The 18,221-nt window shown below is 31.7% G+C and overlaps 1 protein-coding gene, 1 long non-coding RNA gene and 1 pseudogene across 2 annotated transcripts; 1 reads left to right on the top strand and 2 right to left on the bottom strand.

The window, feature by feature from the left end:
- Positions 1-7,062: 7,062 nt before the first annotated feature.
- LOC125192552 (uncharacterized) lies at positions 7,063-8,718 on the bottom strand. The gene is made up of 2 exons (XR_016137732.1): positions 8,498-8,718; positions 7,063-7,405 (listed from the first exon to the last, which is right to left on the bottom strand). It is a non-coding gene; the product is annotated as an uncharacterized LOC125192552 (long non-coding RNA).
- Positions 8,719-13,232: 4,514 nt separating this feature from the next.
- LOC125195312 (KIN17-like protein pseudogene) lies at positions 13,233-14,437 on the top strand (annotated as a pseudogene).
- A 461-nt stretch (positions 14,438-14,898) lies between these two features.
- On the bottom strand, positions 14,899-16,420 carry LOC125195313 (uncharacterized). Its single transcript, XM_089056819.1, has 4 exons — positions 16,008-16,420; positions 15,653-15,929; positions 15,478-15,572; positions 14,899-15,346 (listed from the first exon to the last, which is right to left on the bottom strand). The coding sequence occupies exons 1-4, from the start codon at positions 16,418-16,420 to the stop codon at positions 14,899-14,901; spliced, it is 1,233 nt and encodes a 410-aa protein (XP_088912945.1).
- Positions 16,421-18,221: the final 1,801 nt, after the last annotated feature.

The following is an 18,221-nucleotide window of genomic DNA, read 5'->3' on the forward strand; positions in this document are numbered from 1 at the left end:
TCAAAACCATGCAATATTACTCTCTAAAACCAAGCAAAATCCAAGTATGTCAGTGGTCTCAAAAGGCAATTGGGGATCTAGTCTTCCACATGTGTAATTTTTAATTTTTTAGGATTTTAATTATATATTTTTTTATTTTCTAGGATTTTAATTATGTAATTTTTATTTTTTTAAGATTTTAATTATGTAATTTTTATTTTTAGGATTTTAATTGTGTAATTTTTATTTTTTAATATATTTTTATAATGTAGAAATGTTTTTAGTAATTGAAGTATTAAAATTGAATAATAGAATGATGGGACCATTGAGTTTGTCTTTGCGGAAGAGCATGAATGTGAGTGTTGTGCTATTAACTAAAAACAAAGAGTAAAATTGGGTCCAAGCTCACTTCTATGCTCTTAGCTAAGAGCATGGGGACGCGCTTAAGCAATAAAGATCTGTAGTACATTACTTATAGTGATTGATATAATGTGTGGTCAGCAGGAATCAAGTAACAACATAAGGCTATTATGCTTCATTAAAATATCACCTATAGGCTTTTTAAAATCCATAACGACAGTAAAATGAAAGTAAAATCACATTTTTTTTTTATAAAAATGTTATTTAAGAACTATAGCTGTGATTTAAAAATTGATTCGACTTCAATTTAAGAACCCATAAATAAATGTTTAAAACTAGACATATTTGGTTTCATTAATTTTTTTAATTATGTTTTTCAAAAACTTAATATTTTTATGTGTGTATATTTAATTTATAAGTACATTTTTCACTATTATGATTTTCCATAATTTCCGAATATAGATATTGATTTTGTTGTCAAGATTTTTAATTATCTTTCTCTCTTCTATTTTATTCATTAATTTTGGATGTCAAATAAATTGGATATTTTGACTCATCTATTTAATGTTCTGAAGCTATAAAGTTATATTTTTTTATTTTTTTTCCTAAAAGATTAGAGTTCATAGGTCAATTTTGCTGTAACATGCAATAAGTCAAATTTTTGATATATTAATACTAATTGAGTTTTTTTATTTTTTATTATATTCCTCTTTTCGATAAAAATAGATCATTTGCCATTTTGAAATGTCCCTTAAAAGAAAACCAATTCTACTAAAGGAAAAAAATTTCTCTCTATCGAGATAGGTCTCATTCTCCATTAACAATACTCCAATAACTTTTTCTTTCTATCTCTCTTACATTACCACTTGTATATTAAAACTCGTATCGTTTTAAATTTTGTCTATCGCTTTAAAACTCATTTAATATTTAAAGTTATAAATTTAATATTTTATCTTTTATTTATAGAATATTAGAATTCTTAACTCAGTCCAGTATATCATGCAATAAATTAAAATTTAGTACTATATGATATGTATCAACACCAATTGAGTTTTTTTTTTTATTCTTTTACTTTCTAATATTTTTATTTCTTTAATTACATAATTTTTGGAACATTACATTGAACCTTGATTAAAAAATAATCATATGTTTTAAGGGATGTAATCAAATGCAAACTCTGAATACTGTACAAACTCCAAATTACGATCTGGACGATTATTGTAACGACCCGCTCTTCTAGGGTATGATAAATACGGCGATCGTTAACTAGGCGGACTTAAATGCAACAAAGATCATAGGCTAGGGTTTCATTTAAAGGGATTTTACCAAAGTATTTAATGAACAACTAGAACGATAAGAGTAACGGCCTAGCAATGAAATTCAATAAGAAAGGGCTATCACAATTAATATTCAAAACGGCAAGGTCTTAAGATAATCCAAACTGGATCATGTCTCAACAATCCAACAAAATGAAATAGTTCAAACTCAACCAAACAATAATAAGTTTCATATTTCAGCGGAAGCATCCAAGAGAAGGGTGAAGCCATGTATGAAGACACAACTACACTCGGAGTTTCAAAATGACCATATTATTCAATTATCTTGCTCAACACCGCCAACCGCTCGTCGCCGCTCAACCTGCACATAGGGAAAACACATGCAGGGCTGAGTAGTATAAACATACTCAGTGGACTTATGCCGAAAACAGTTTTATCAAAATAATAGTTATCATGCCATTTTCAGGTGTTCATCGGGGTTTTATCTTTAGAAATGCCCGAGGCACCAAAATATTTCCTTTATTCAAATATCACGGTCGCGCAACCATTTTTTACATCGACGTTTACCATATCCTCATTCTACATGACAAGGAATGCGGCCGCAATCCAGGTCACTAGACCGGCCAACCCGTACGCTGGTTCACGGTCTAAACATTGGTGTACACTAACCCAAGTAGAGTTTGCGGCTCTACAAGGATCCGAATTTGATTAAATCAATAGTGGCATAGCCACAAGGGATAGGCACGACAAAACAAATCACAGCATGATAACACAGATCTCATTCGCATCAATAAAGATTTAGGACGTTGTCCTTATTTTAAAAGAAAAGCCCACCTCGACGGCTTAGATCGCAAGTATTCTCTTCCCCTTGGTATCACGCTGAGAGCGCGAGTTATCACCTTTAAATTATGTATATCACAAATCAGTCTCAATCATTGATTCAAAAATCATGCATGTTCCCACTTCCCAACGTTTCCCTTTTCCCATTAATTCGTTTTAATATCACCATTCAAAAATCAAGACATGATTATCATATCACTCTTTATTCGCACTACAACTCCAGATCTATCATCAAAACATGTCACGCATGAGTGTTTTACAACACATATCACACGCACACACACAACACACGCGCACGCACATCGAGGCACGCACACGCACACACACACATATGATCAAATTCATCAATTGGTTTCCCCTTTTCACTCGATCTATATGCATGAGGATTCAAGAACACCGATTAATCGGTTAGATGAGAAAAGATTGATATAAAAATACATTTTCTTGATAGAACGAACGGTAGAACAAAGTAATAGCCTTGATTCTTCAACAATTCTTGAGTTTTAACTTCAATTCTTTGTAAAGAATGAAGAGATCTTGTATAAAATAGAAAACAAGTTGAAGAAAGAGCGGAGGAAGTGGGAGGCGTGATTTTGAGAGAGAGAGGGAGCGATTTTTTTGATTTAGGTTTATAGTTTCACTCTTATTTATAGAGTGCAAGATATAATATCTTTAATTAAATAAATTAAATATTTGAGAAGATTTGGTGGTTGAAGTTGGCGTTAGTTTTGGGAGAAAATAAGGGGTTTTCGAAATCTTAGGCTATTTAATTAGCCTATGATTTAATTTCGTATTTCCGGGAGTAGAATAAAATATCACAGAGCAGAATAAAAATAATAAATCCTGCCAAATAATTGGGAAAGTGGCGTGAATTATGTTTCCTCCACAAAGAATCAATTTCAAATCTTAATTAAAATAGGATATGACAAGATCTTCTTAGATATGGCAAGATATGCTAGGATATTTGAATATATTCATGGGAGAGAATAAATAAGGGATCAAATAATATAATAAAATAATTCCTTCTCCCATAAATAGGAGATTTTCGAAAATCTCCATGTAATAGCATAGGGGTCGATTTTTCTCATGTAGAAAAAGAAATAATTGGACTTTGGATTTAATTTGGATAATTATCCCAAGCAAATAATTAAATCCAAGAAAAATATGATTCTTTCTCCAATAATAATAAGGGTCGAAAATTCCAACTATAAGGTATATGATATTTATGAATACCCTATTTAGTCTCACTCATCCCTTAGGAAATAATTCGCCACAATATATATTTTACCCCGCATCAAAATAATTCGCCACAATCATTTCACAAAATCAACCATCTTTACTTCCACTTCATATTCTCAACACATTGACCTTTCAACGGTCACGTCATGTTTTCTACATCTTTGACTATTCAACCACCACGTCATATACTCAACATATTTGACTATTCAATCAATCTCAATCTCCAAATTGCAATTAGGTCACAAAGAATCATGCAATTAAATCACTCATCAATTAATCCACATACTCCATAGCATTAAAAGCATTTAATGCAAAAATTTCATGTCTCGAAAATTAGGGTTCGAAAAAGTGGGGCGTTATAGTTATAAAATGTCAACAGATGACAAAATACCAACAATAAAAAATGTCAACACATTGTTAACGGTTGATGCTTTGTTGATATTGTTTTGACATTTGACACTGTGGTGACATTTTTTGTCACTATTATTTTGTCATTTGTTAACATTTTCTAACTATTCAGATCATAATTTGAGTTTGTATTTTAACATTACCTTGTGTTTTAAACTTTGTTAATTTGTACGTTAAAGCTATAAAGTTAATATGTTCTCTTTTTCTTTCTAAGATATTAGAGTTTCTATTTCAATACACTATAACATGCAACAAATTAAAATCCAATATATTATAAATTAAAATTATTTGAGTGTATGGTGTTGATTTTCAAAATTTAATTTTTATTTATTTATTTATTTATTTTCCAAAAATTCTAATTTCTGTAAATTCTTTTTTTTTTTTTTACTATCGAACCTCGATCCAAAAAATAATCACAAATTCTTAACTTATGTATTTTATATTATAATTTTTAAAGCTACTGTATTTTACACTTATTTTCTTTGTTTCTTTATTGGAGTATAAGAATTCGCAGCTTAATTCTCTATAACATGCTTAAATTTTGATATATGAGAAGCGGGGAGCACTATGGTGACTCCTTAAATAGAATGACAACCTACCACGATTTAGGTCCATTAGATCTGTTAATTAGATGGTTTAGATTGATTTGTATGAATAGAGTTGGAATTGCTTGGTAGTGAATTATACATTGCTTGAAAGGGTAATTAGGGCATTTTACAAATATTGAAACAGATATGGGATTTGAAAATTTGCGGTAATTTAGGAAACAGATTCAGAAAAGATTTCTCTCTCTCCCACGATGCTATAATTCTCACAAACTACTTTCCAAATTGAATAGTCATCTCTCATTCTCACATTCTGCAATTAAGAGCGTCGATTTTCTTCCCCCGTCACTCATGTAATCCTTAAACATCGTTGATTTCGTCTAGTGTAGTTGGTCGCTTCCTGCAACTCATAACTGGTCCTCCAACCCTTTCTGTGCTGCTCTGGCACTCGTGGTTACGATTTAGGTACGATTATCAATTGCTTGTATTGGATGCGTAATTGCTTTTATTGCTAATGTTACGTTGTAGGTTCAATTTTGCAATCGCTTCAAATGATTTAGGTTCAATTTGCAATAGCTTCCCATTGTTGGATAATCTTTAAGTGAAATTTAATGGTTTGCATTGTTTCTAATGATTGGGTAATTGCTTCTTAATGTGGGCAATTTTAATGATTTGCTTTGTGTTGATTGTTTCACTATTGTATACGGACTGTTCGTCAGGTCATTCGCGCCGTTGCTATCATCGGCCGTTAGCCGATTTGACTGACACAATGCGCTGCTGCATCCTGTTTCTTACAAAATTATCCACTCTAGGGTCTCTTTTGCTTGGTATGCCTATTAATTTTTCAATACAATTAATTAGATTGATAACTAGAATTGCTTGTCTTGTGTGTTAATATTGCTTGATAAATGCATTGCTTGTTCTGTGTTAGAATTGCTTGTTTTGTGTGTTAATATTGCTTGATAAATGCATTGCTTGTTCAGTGTGTTAGAATTGCTTGTTCAGTATATTAGAATTGCTTGATAAACGTATTTCTTGTTAAGTGTGTTATAATTGCTTGATAAGCATTGAAAATGTGGGTCAAAAGGCACGTGTTTAAATTTCTTAGTAATGGTGGAAATGTGCTTGTTAATACATTAGTATTTAGCTATTTCGAATTGTGTGCCCTTTGGTCTCTTTGCGTGGTGTATGCATGTAGCTATTTCGAATTGTGTGCTCTTTGGTCTCTTTGCTTGGTGTATGCATGATAAGTGCTAAGTACATTTAATTATATTGATAATTGCTTGTGCAGTGTGTTAGAATTGCTTGATAAACATATTCGTTTGCTCCGAGTGTTAGAATTGATTGTTCAGTATATTAGAATTTCTAGTTCAAGCTTATTAATTGCTCCTTTAATTTTTGCTTCAATAAAGCATTGAAAATGTTTATAATTTGCTTACTAATGGTTGTTAATAATGGTTGGAAAGAGGAAGGAAACCATAAGGCCTGCAGCAGAGGACTCGATAGAAATCTATAGAAGCTCAAGTAGGAAAATGAGTGTGGATCAGGGAGCTATTCACGAATGATTATGGATAATGTATTAATATCTGCTTACTTCATGTTATGAAATTGCTTCTTAAATAATTGTTCAATGCTGTTCATTTAATATCATACTAACCATATAAATAATGTTTTGTTCAATTAGTTGTGGTCAAGCTATCCAATGGCCCGGAGGTCCTGCTGTTTAGGAGATCACCCACATTTTTCAGCAATCTATCAAAAGCTTTGAACGCGAAACAGAGGAAAGTGGTGGTAGCGATGGGTTTTGGAGCAATTCTGAACTTCACGCTGGAGTACTTGCAACCAAAACTATCGTATTGTAGTATATATATGCTTACTGCATATCTACATGATGCTTGGAATACTCGATAACTAGCCAACAATGTAAAATTTTTGGTTGTTGAACACGAGACTTGCTGATTAGAATGGTTAAAAAAACTATGTCGAATTGCTTGACACATGTTTAAAAATGCTTGTGTGTTACCGTATATTTGCTTGTTGCTTTAATTGCTTATGTTGTATTGTATATGTGCTTGCTACATATCCACTTGCCGCTTGACTTACTAAAGAATGAGCCTACAGTCTAATAGTTTTGTTCGTTGAGCATAGGACTTGCTAATTACAATGGTTAAAAAAATGAGTTAGTTTGCTTGCCACTAGCTGATAGTAAAAATGCTTATATAATTCATATATGCTTGGTGGTTCAAATTGTGTGTGTTCTACTCCCTCGTCCCAACTAAGATAACATATTTCTATCTGCTTGTAATTCTCTCTCTCCAAATAATACATCTAACTACCTTGAGATTTAGAACAATTAGTCACACTTAAAGGATCGATTATTGATATAAGCAAATGTAGACGCATAGACAAGCAAATCATCAAATGTGACCAAGTGAAATTGTAGTTTCAAAATCAATCGCGAATGTTACCCAAAATCAATCAGAAATTGTCTTGTACTATGGTAAAAAACTTATAACTGACTGGGTAACAACATATTACAAATTGCTATGCAATATGTGATACATTATTAACCAAGCAAGTGATATATCAAACATATCTAAGCAAGTTGATAAGCATGTGGATTTGGCTCCACGTTTCCGTGTGTCGAAACCAGAAGCACGAGCATAATCATCGTAGAAAGCAATTACGTCGCCTACTGTGTTGAATTTCTCACATCGAATGGTTTTACGCTGACCGGGCAATCAAGCACACGAGTAACTGGGTAGCATAAGAAATATATAGAAGTGATTAAGAATGAAAAGAATAGGCATCGTGACTCAAATCACGAATAAGGAATGGATGAAATAATAAGCAAAATATAATACATATGCAAGCAACTCGACATATGTTACCAAGCAAACAGTAATACAAAATAATTATTGATCTATTATTCTTAGTAAAACAAAAATGAAGCATACATAATCAATGACATTGTTATGCAATTTTGGACATACAAGAAAGCAATATAACAAATGGTTCGAAGCAATCTACGATACGAAATCAGAAATAATCAAGCACCGGCCGACATGTATTATTGTAATATGGTGCTAAAGTTGGACACACAAACAAGCGATATAGCAAACATATCCAAGCAATATGATAAGCGAAATCTGTAATGCGTATTAACCGAATCAAGCATAAATATACAGTCATTGGGTATGAATATCAACTCCATGAACTTCAATTATAATCGTAGGAGAAGGGATTCATAAAATTCAATTGGCGAACGGAATCAATTGGGAATATACTCTTATCTCTTTGTTTTGCAGTTTAGGATCAAGAATCGGAAATTTATTTGCTACCTATGCATTGACAAATGTAATCAAGCAAAAAGGAGATGCAAAATCATTGTTGAATAAAAGTGCAACAATCACTTCCTTGCAAGCACAACGCAATAAGATATTTAACCAACTAACACTACCATACAATGTCTGACCCGTAAGCAAGCAATATAACATATTTAACCAAGCAATCTGACATATGAATTTTGTATGGCGTAATACAACAACTCATGCTCTAAATTACAGTAACACATCAAATATGAACTCCATGAGGTTTAATTAAAAACTCATAAATTTTATTTACGAATTCAATTGGGAAGATACAAATTCGGTAGTTCACATATCAAAATTCACGATTACATGAAATTGATTCACATATTGTAAACACACAATTACACGATTTAAATATCAAATTCATGAAATTGAATCACATATCAAAATCAACAAACCATAAATACATAGTTACATGATTACAAATGATTAATCATGGAGTTCATTGACGTAAACCACAATTAGATGTGATTCTCACCGTTTGCAAAATAAGTGAAATGGATGTCAGCGGGAACATCATTCTCCATGATTAAATGATGATAGAAGATTGAAGGAAGAATTAAAGAGAGTGAATATCTGCAAAATTTGAAGAAACAGAATGAAAGTAGCGCAACACAGGCGAATGAGAGATTGAGAGAATTGTTGTTTAAGATTGAGATAATTTGTAACAAAGAGATCGAGAGAATTACATAGATTGGAAATTAGCGATTTTTTGCTTAAGATTTGATAGATTAACTGCCGAAATTGAAGAAAGAGAAAAGGAGGACATACCGTGATTTAGGTTTGGAGATAATCCGCAGGAATTGGGATTTCCAATTTTAGCCTTCTACATTTTTTTAAATTTTTTTTTATGAAATAGAGCTTGCCACGTGGCAAGCTAAGGATGAATCTGGTCCATAATCTAATGGTTCTTATTGGTGGTACAATGTCATTTGAATTATCGTTGTCATTTTAGTATCTCCCTATGAAAAGTAGTATATTAAATATAATTGAGTGTAAATGATTTTAAGAATTTTATAATTTTACTTTTTCATTATTTTTCAAATTTTTTATTTCTTAAAATTTTTTATTCGTGGAACGTAAATTTTTTATTTCTTAAAATTTTTTATTCGTGGAACGTTATAGACGAACCTCGTCGAAAAAATATTCACATATTCTTAACTCTTATTTAATACAGTATCTTAAAGCTATATAATTAATATTTTCTCAGTTTATTTATAAAATATTAGAGTTATTAGCTCAATTAACTATGTCATGCGACAAGTTAAAATTTGATATATAATAATAGTACTTGTGTTTACGATTTAATTTTAAGAATTTCAGATTAACATTTTGTATTATTATTTCTAAAATATTCACTATATTATGCAACTATTGAAAATTTGATGTATGATATATTAATAATAATTTAGTTTATGGTTTTAATTTTAAGAATATTCTGGTTATAATTTTAATTCTTTACTTTTTAAAATTTTAATTATTATAAATCCTTCAATTTTTGAAAAATTAGAAAGTGTATGTGAATGTAATGGGAAAAAGAAATTGAAACAACATTTTACAGTTTACTACTCCATGTTTTAGAAGAGTGCTGCAAAAAGAAACTCTATTAGTATTAGTTAATGTTTTTTATTGATAAAATAATAATTAAGATATAAACTTGGTATTCCTAAATCAAAACTAAAATTTAACGTTATGATTTTTGAAAAAAAAAATTGTTGGAGACGTTTTACTTTTAAACTAAATAAGGTGATCCAACGTAGTTGTACGATAATGGATATGATGGAGTAAGATACATAGATATGGAGATTCAATTAGATGAGATAAAATAGCAAGTTTATTTTCTGTTAAGATTTAACTTTAAGATTTAAAATATAATAGGGATAATTTAGTAAGTAATCAATATAGATAATAATAAAATCGGTTAATATAAAACCGGTTTGGTCCAATTAAAAAATTAAGGGAATTATGTAAGTAGAAATTATGTACGAATATCTTTTCCCTATATGTTTATAGAGAGTTAATCTGCTTAGGCGACATATTTAAGCGCCTCTTGTGAGCGACGCTGACATATGAGCCACATCACCAATTTTATTATCATTTGAATCACTTTCTTTTCTCTTTCCAAACACTGAATCTAACTCCAACTCCAATATCAGTGTATGAGAGCTCTCAACTCTATACCCAAAAACGAATACATTTAATTTGTTATCACAAAAAACTAAAATTGAAACATTGCTCAGATTGACGTTCTAAAATCTAGATTTCAGAATCAACCAAGTTCTGAAATCCTGAATTACCAAATTCTAAAATCAGGATAAAGTGAGCATCGAACTAAAGTTGAATTACAGAATCAAAAGTTCTAAAATCAGAGTAAACATGAAAGCCAGAATCCTAAAATAAGTAAATCTAAAATCCATTGAGCTATTGGACGAGAATGAGGCGCAGTTCCAATGTACCCGTCGTCACCGCCATAAGGGAAATTCTCTACCTCGACGCCCTCTCCTCGCCCAACTACTACCCTAACCCCCGTCGCCAACATGCGGTTGAGTCATCGGCATCAATTGCATAAATTGGTGAAATCAAAATAGCGTCAATTGGAGAAAATGGAGAAATCAAAATAAAAAATACTTTAAGGTTGCTATTCATCTTCTCCAACTCAAAAAAGGAGAGAGAGAGAGAGAGGAACCGCCGAGAGAGAATTGTGGGAGTGGAGAGAGTTCATTTTCTAATACATTATTGGTGCACAATTCTCAGCCGATAACGGCAAAGAGAGGAAAAAATCTAATTTTCTAATATATCATTCTCTGTTTCATTCCTGAAATGCAGATCTGAATCTCTTCGAAATTTCTACAACCATTCAACCTTTATTGTTTGATAGGAACAACTAAAATGCAGATCTCTTTTAGTTTTAATGATGACAAGGTTAAACACTCATTTTTGGGTTACATAAATGAGAGCTCTCAGATTCTGATATTGGAGTCGGTGTCGGAGATGAATACTCATTCAAGGTGTAGAGATTAATATGACTTTTGGATGAAAGGGCATAATTATTAAGAAAGAGAAAAAACAAATATTGAAAATATAGCAATAAAATTGTGACGTGGCTCCGTGTCATTGTCGCTTACAGGAGGCGCTTAAATATAACGCCCAGCAGATCAACGCTCTATTTATATACTTAGTAATGTTGTCATAAAAATCCACAAACCTTAGCACGCTGGCTGGCTATGTAATGATATTGTTCATGTGACAAACCTAGCATGCTATGAGACCTGCATAAAACGCACCACTTTTTTTTCAATGAAATTTCTTAAAATACTACTAGTACAATATTTCAATTTTTGCATTCTTAAATGGGCAGACATTGGGCAGTCACAGCTTCTTTAACTGAGTCCATATTGAATATAGTGCATTCAATATGAGTCAAATTACATCATGCATCTATTTTTTTTAATTTCTTTTTTTAGACTCATGTAGTTACTATTGTAGTTTCATTTAAATCTTCAATCCTACATAGTGTGAAAATAAGTCGAGCATTTCTTGAATATTTTCTAGTAACATGTGGACCCCTTTTATGGGACAATTATTTTATTATACTACATTCATTCAATGCTACTCGCACTTTTTACTTTTTATTTAGGTTGTATATTTAGATTATTTTTTTTTTATAACTAAATTAGAATTTTAAGTGTATTGAGACTTAACTTAATAAAGGAGCTCTTAACTTAATCTAACAATTAATTAAATGCATTAATTCTAATTTAAATTATATATAATGTAAGGAGTTTGTGACGAGCCGAGAAACAACAGTGCAAGTAACATGGGACGGAGGGAGTATAAGTTTTTTTTGCTATTATATTTCCATGACCGTCAAATATTCAGAGAATTAATTGCTCCATAAATGAAATTCATTGTATGAGAGAGTGTTATATTGCTAAATCAATATTTAATTGCTAACTATATATAACTAAATAATAGTCATTAGATATTCAAATTAAGGGTTTAGATCATCAACTCCGAAATGTCAATACGATAAAAAAAACGTCAATAAGGGTATCAATGTCAATTTACAACAAATTAGTTGTAACTAACTCTTAAAAAATATATCATAACTTTAAAATGCATATAACTTTCTCGAGTTAAATTATTTTCTCGCACAACATATATCAAATTATCTCCATGACCGTCAAATATTCAGAGAATTAATTGCTCCATAAATGAAATTAATTGTATGAGAGAGTGTTATATTGCTAAATCAATATTTAATTGCTAATTATATATAACTAAATAATAGTCATTAGATATTCAAATTAAGGGTTTAGATCATCAACTCCGAAATGTCAATACGATTAAAAAAAACGTCAATAAGGGTATCAATGTCAATTTACAACAAATTAGTTGTAACTAACTCTTAAAAAATATATCATAACTTTAAAATGCATATAACTTTCTCGATTTAAATTATTATCTCGCACAACATATATCAAATTAAAGATAATTACATAATGATTATAACGAGATCTCACTTGCATATGTTCCGACGTCAAATTGAAAAAATATTCAAAAATTTTAAAATTTTTGTACAGCACAAATGTAAACATAGTATATAAAATATGTCAATATAATATACGTAGAACGTCAATATAAGCAATGTGTTAACATTCTCAAAGCATTGTGTTGATATTTTCGAAACACTATTTACATTTTCATCCAAAATCCTAATTTGTTAGTTTTTTTTTTATCTTTTTTTATTTAATTAATAAAAATAAAAATTACACGTATCAAATTGTAGACCACAAGTTTTTTAAAATATCATGATCTTAAATTAGTTGTAATTAGCAATTAAATAATGAGTTAACAATTCATCACCGCCGCTTACATAATAACCAATATAGAAATTGTTACATGGAGTATGTTGATGTGATATTATCATGAAATTCTATTATCTTTTGTTACGAACTTAATTTTCGTTCGTGATAATAACTCAGTTAACCATGATGAGATTAATTTTCTCTAGTTTGAGAACAATAAACAATTCGTGTATTTGGAAATTGGAATCATAATTTTTAAGTACTTCATCTGCAAAAATTAATTTGGTGAAAATTTATATACTATTTAACTGTAACGAGTATTAATAATTACTCCAAAATATTAAATTAAAAATAAAATTTCGAACCCCCCAATTCCCAAATCCAATTCCCAGACCCTAAACCCTAAACCCTAAATTGATTCCATGAAATGGGGAAGAACGAATTCCTAAACCCAAAGGCAATCGCGAACAGGATCAAGGGAAAAGGTGTGCGGAAGCTGCGATGGTACTGCCAGATGTGCCTGAAGCAATGCCGCGACGAGAACGGATTCAAATGCCATTGCATGAGCGAGTGAGTCGCACCAGCACCAGATGCAGGTCTTTGGCCAGAACCCCACCCGAATCATCAGCGGCGAGAGCAAATGAAGCGGAGCCACCACTTCATCTGTATCACCGCCACCGTCGTCTACAACGAGTATATCGCCGATCGCAATCACGTCCACATGAATTCCACACGTTGACAGAGTTCTTCAAGCATTTGGGGTAGAGCGGCAAGTGCAAGGTAGAGGAAACCCCCAAAGGCTGGTTCGATCGCGATTCATAGACTCTGTTTAAAGAGAGGATGAAGAATAAGCGGGTTAAGGAAGATATGGAAGAGGAGGAGAAGATGGAGAGGGAGATTCAGAAGCAAATTGAGCGACAAGGGTGGGGAAGAAGAGGGAATGTCTAAATCGAGGGTGATGAGGAGGGTAGGGCGAAGATGAATGGGAAATAATACTAGATTGTTGTTCGATGTGGTTAGTAGTGGTAAACAGAGAGGGGAAGGGGCGAGGGTTCGAGTGAAAATTCATCGGTTTTGGATGAGTTGATGAAGGAGGAAGAGTAAAGCTTTGGTGGAAAAGGGGTATTACAATACAAGCAGAAGGGATTCGTGCATAAGGTGATTGAGAATAAGCATGTCTTGAGGATTGATCTGGAGGCGATGCTTCCCCATATAGATAATGAATGGAATGAAAGATTTTGTGCATTGACAAGGGGATATTTATACGATGGAAGAGTTCTCAAGTATGAAGATATTTGCAAACTAGCCTAGCGAGTCGCAAGTCTGTTTCAGATCGATTATTGTTAGATATTGTATATCGTTTTGTGGTTGATAGATTGCACGGTGTGGAGCAGCTATATATACTGACTATATATCAAGATTAGATGGTTAGTTTCTTCATATATATAGAATTTTTGTAAACACTTACAAAGGGACAAAGTTTTCTTTACTTCAATTGAGATTTTGTAAGTTGTAAAGGTGATCTTTCACATTTGTTGTGGAGTGTAAAGCTCGGTTATGAGTTGTAACTGCTAGTAGCTGATATCAATAACATCAAATTCTTCCTTTCCCGTGGATGCATTTCTCTGCACCAAACCACATAAGATTTGTGTTCTTGGATTGCTCTTTCTAATTTCTTGAATTCACTTGCTCTCTCAATTGGTTTAATTTATCTATTGGTTGTGTTCTTCATCTACATTTCACAGTTATACTTCCCTTTGTGACATTGATGTCGTATGAATTGGCAATCATGTTTTTCTTGGAAGTTGGCAGCAGTGAGTTATAGATAGTCTCATCATATCAGGTATGCATGATTATATTCTTATCTTAATGCTTCGATTATTTTTTTACTTATGATTTACTATATGTCTATGAAATATGAATGATCTTCATGATCTTAATTTGGGATTAATATATGCAAGGATGGTTTATCTCCTCAATTCATTTTAATAAAATAAATGCAACATAAAATAAATTAGAACATAACATATGAAATGGATTGGAGCTAATCCATATCCCTATCTTAGACGTCCTAGTTTCGCGGCGCAGTTGCACCATCGTAAACAAGACTCAATTTAATGTGTGGTGGTATATGTTCCTGTTGCATCTGTCTTTGAAAAGCCTGTCGCTGGTCAGGTGTAGCCGCAAATCTATAATGATCAATTGCTGGTTTGATGAAGTAATTGTGGAGAGGTTCATCTCCATAATCAACAATATCTCTTACCAATCCAATTCGATCACATTGACCAAGCACAATTTCTTCAAGTCTCACACTATTCTCCACAATATACCTCACCAATTCCAAACTAGTTTTACAATGCCCAAATTCGAACTCTTCTATTTTTTCCACTCCACAATACCCTGATAACACAAAAACCTTGAGCTGCTTGTGTCCACATCCCTCACCAACTTTTGGAATTTCAAAAATATCTGGGGTTGATGCAAATTGTGGAAATGCTCCCGAATAAAATCTCGCTAATCTGCATCATTATATAATTCAATCACAAAAATAAGTAGAGCTGAGTACTCAGCTATTAATTAATTAATTAGTTGAATTCATCAATTAACCTCTATTTTGAGCTCTTCTAGACAAGGAGAAGCAGATAAAAACTGAGGCACCTGTAGGGGAACAAATGAATAAACATTTGTACGAACGTAGATCACCAACTTCTTCAGTTTAGGCATCTCAGGGACCGTAAACCTCACCTACCATCACCATATATATTAGAAGTACTACTAATAAGAAAATAAAAGGTGATGATTATATTAAAGCTAAAAGTAATTACCATAGGATCAGATATGTGAATGATGAGAGTTTGGAGTTGTGCGGCTGCGTTGGCAAAATGGAACATTGAATCTCCATGTCTAGGTCTACAGTAGAAATTCATGTGGACAAGGTTTGGGACATTTTCAAGCAACACCCTTCCCGAATTTTGATCCACCGTCAGCCAAGTAAGATTTGGAGCACAAACTCTAATATTGTAATTTTCCTCAATATGGTTAATCTCGCGTGACCGCAAATCCAAATGCTTCAGTGACGTCCCACCAATCTCCACATCGGACCTAGCAGAGACACAATAGTTAATTAGTTGATATATTATTAGGTAATCAACAAAATTAATAAGTGAAAAAAAAAAAAACCTTCTATTTGAGCGGTAAATCATCAATCTCTCCAACAACTTGCAATGACGCACCAACAAAGCAATAGCATCACCATTCACTTCAACACATCTCAAACAAAACACTTTGAGGCATGATTCGAAACTACTGCTCCTTGTTATGCTTCGAGCCATCTTTTCATCAAACACCGGATAATCACTACAATCAACATTTCTATCATAGGATGTTACACCGAAACCCAAGTTTAAGTCCATCCTCTCAACTCCTTTCATAAACTCATATTCAAGCCATTTAATCACATGGTGTTGCTTAGATTTAATTAAAGCCAACTCGACCATGAATTCTTTCAAAGTTGGGGCTTTGTGCGATTCAAGAATTGTGTTTACGAAATTTATATTTGATTCCATCTCGTTGGGATTTGGTTTGCGGGCCATTCTCAAGTATTCGGATAAATTATGTTTGTTGCGCTTCTTTATTAGTTTGAATGTGAGTTTACTTGTGTATTTCCACAAATCTATCCATTTTCGAGAAATCAAGCTCGTCTGCGCAGCTTCCTTCGTTGGTAACAAGGATAGTATGTCCACTAAAATATCATCAGGCAAATTGCTTATCCTATCATCATCTCTACATTTCGCAACCTTTTTATTTTCATCATCTATCATCATACTTTCTGCACACAATTAAATCAGAATTTTATTACTGTATAAAAAACAACGTATAATATATATATTTGATGAGTTCAGCATTTAGCATTTATATTTAAGAAATAGTCCAAATCAATTTGTAACTTTTTATTATAGAGTATATGCGTATGACAACAGAAAACAAAATACAGTAATTAAGTAAGAAAAGATAGTACTATAGCTAACAAATGATTAAACATTTCAAAAAAAGAAGAAATCAGGCTGATAATACCTCTCATCTCTCTAGAAAAACAACTGCATGGCGATGGCATAGTCATAAATTTAGAGTTTTGACTATGATTTATAATAGATAAGAGATGATTGGATTTTTTTTATCTTCCAAATCCTAGTGTATTGAATTTTGAAAATAAGAGTGAGTCTTATTTTCAATTGAATTTTTATAATAATTAATATATTTCAGAATTTCACAATATATTTTACTTTAGTTTTTTACTTTCTAAAATTTTAAAAGAAAGAGAGGGAAAAAGGATTTGACAAATGGATTGAAAAAGTGAAGTGAAAAATATTATTTCAAAGGTAATCAAACTATAGAAGAATATCATACCCAATATTAGATAAAAATGGAGAAAATATCATACTCAATACTCAGATACCCCAATTATATGAAAGCCCAAAAATGACATCCATTTATTGGGGGCACTCTTGTTCAAAAATTAGGCCAAATAATGAAAAAGTAGTATGGATGTGACTATACTCTAAGTTCAGGGACCTCACATTACATTTTTAAAGTTCAAGTAGTGTTTATGCTCAGTTAAAAATTCAAGTACCATTTATGTAGTTTACTATTGATTAATCGTAGAATTGGAGATTTTAATTCATCTTAAGATTGAATAAATTGATAAGGAATATCACTATTATTAATATTATTGTATTGTCAGCTTGTATAGTATAGATTATATCGTAGTAACGTAATTTGATTCATAAATTATGATATCATTGTATAGATCGTGTGATTATACATTTCGTAATCATAATTTGGTGACTGCGTGTTTTTAAATTTGATTATTCTATGTACACCTTGCATGTTAATTATTTATTAATTTCAGCCATATAATCCAAAATCAGATACTAAATATTTGCAACTCTTTTTTAACATTTGATTAATATATAATCCAATGTAAAAAATTGCAATAAATATTATCAATATCATTATTATTAATATTATTGTATATATAGATCATATCATTTGATTTATAAATAATCATATACTTAGGTAGGTCGTTTCATTATATTTTTCCTAATCATAATTAGGTATTGTAGACTGTGTGATTTTAAATTGGGTGATTCTAGGTATCTAAACATATGACGATTTTATGATATTGGTCTTAGACATTCTAAAATTGCTTTCGTAGTTTTCAGATTGAGCATCGAGTTTTACCACTTCAAAATGGTTGAACTAAAAAGATTTTTTTTGATAAACTGGGCCCGGCACAATTTCTTATCAGGCAAATCGTTCAAACTGGTTAATCCAATTCGATATGCAAAAAATGGGGATTTTATCTTAATCATTTTCCCCAAAATTATTCTGAGG

The sequence above is a fragment of the Salvia hispanica genome, chromosome 4 (assembly GCF_029641045.1).
Source record: "Salvia hispanica isolate PSC_SH4W2 chromosome 4, Shi_PSC_v1, whole genome shotgun sequence".
NCBI classification, from domain to species: Eukaryota; Viridiplantae; Streptophyta; class Magnoliopsida; order Lamiales; family Lamiaceae; genus Salvia; species Salvia hispanica.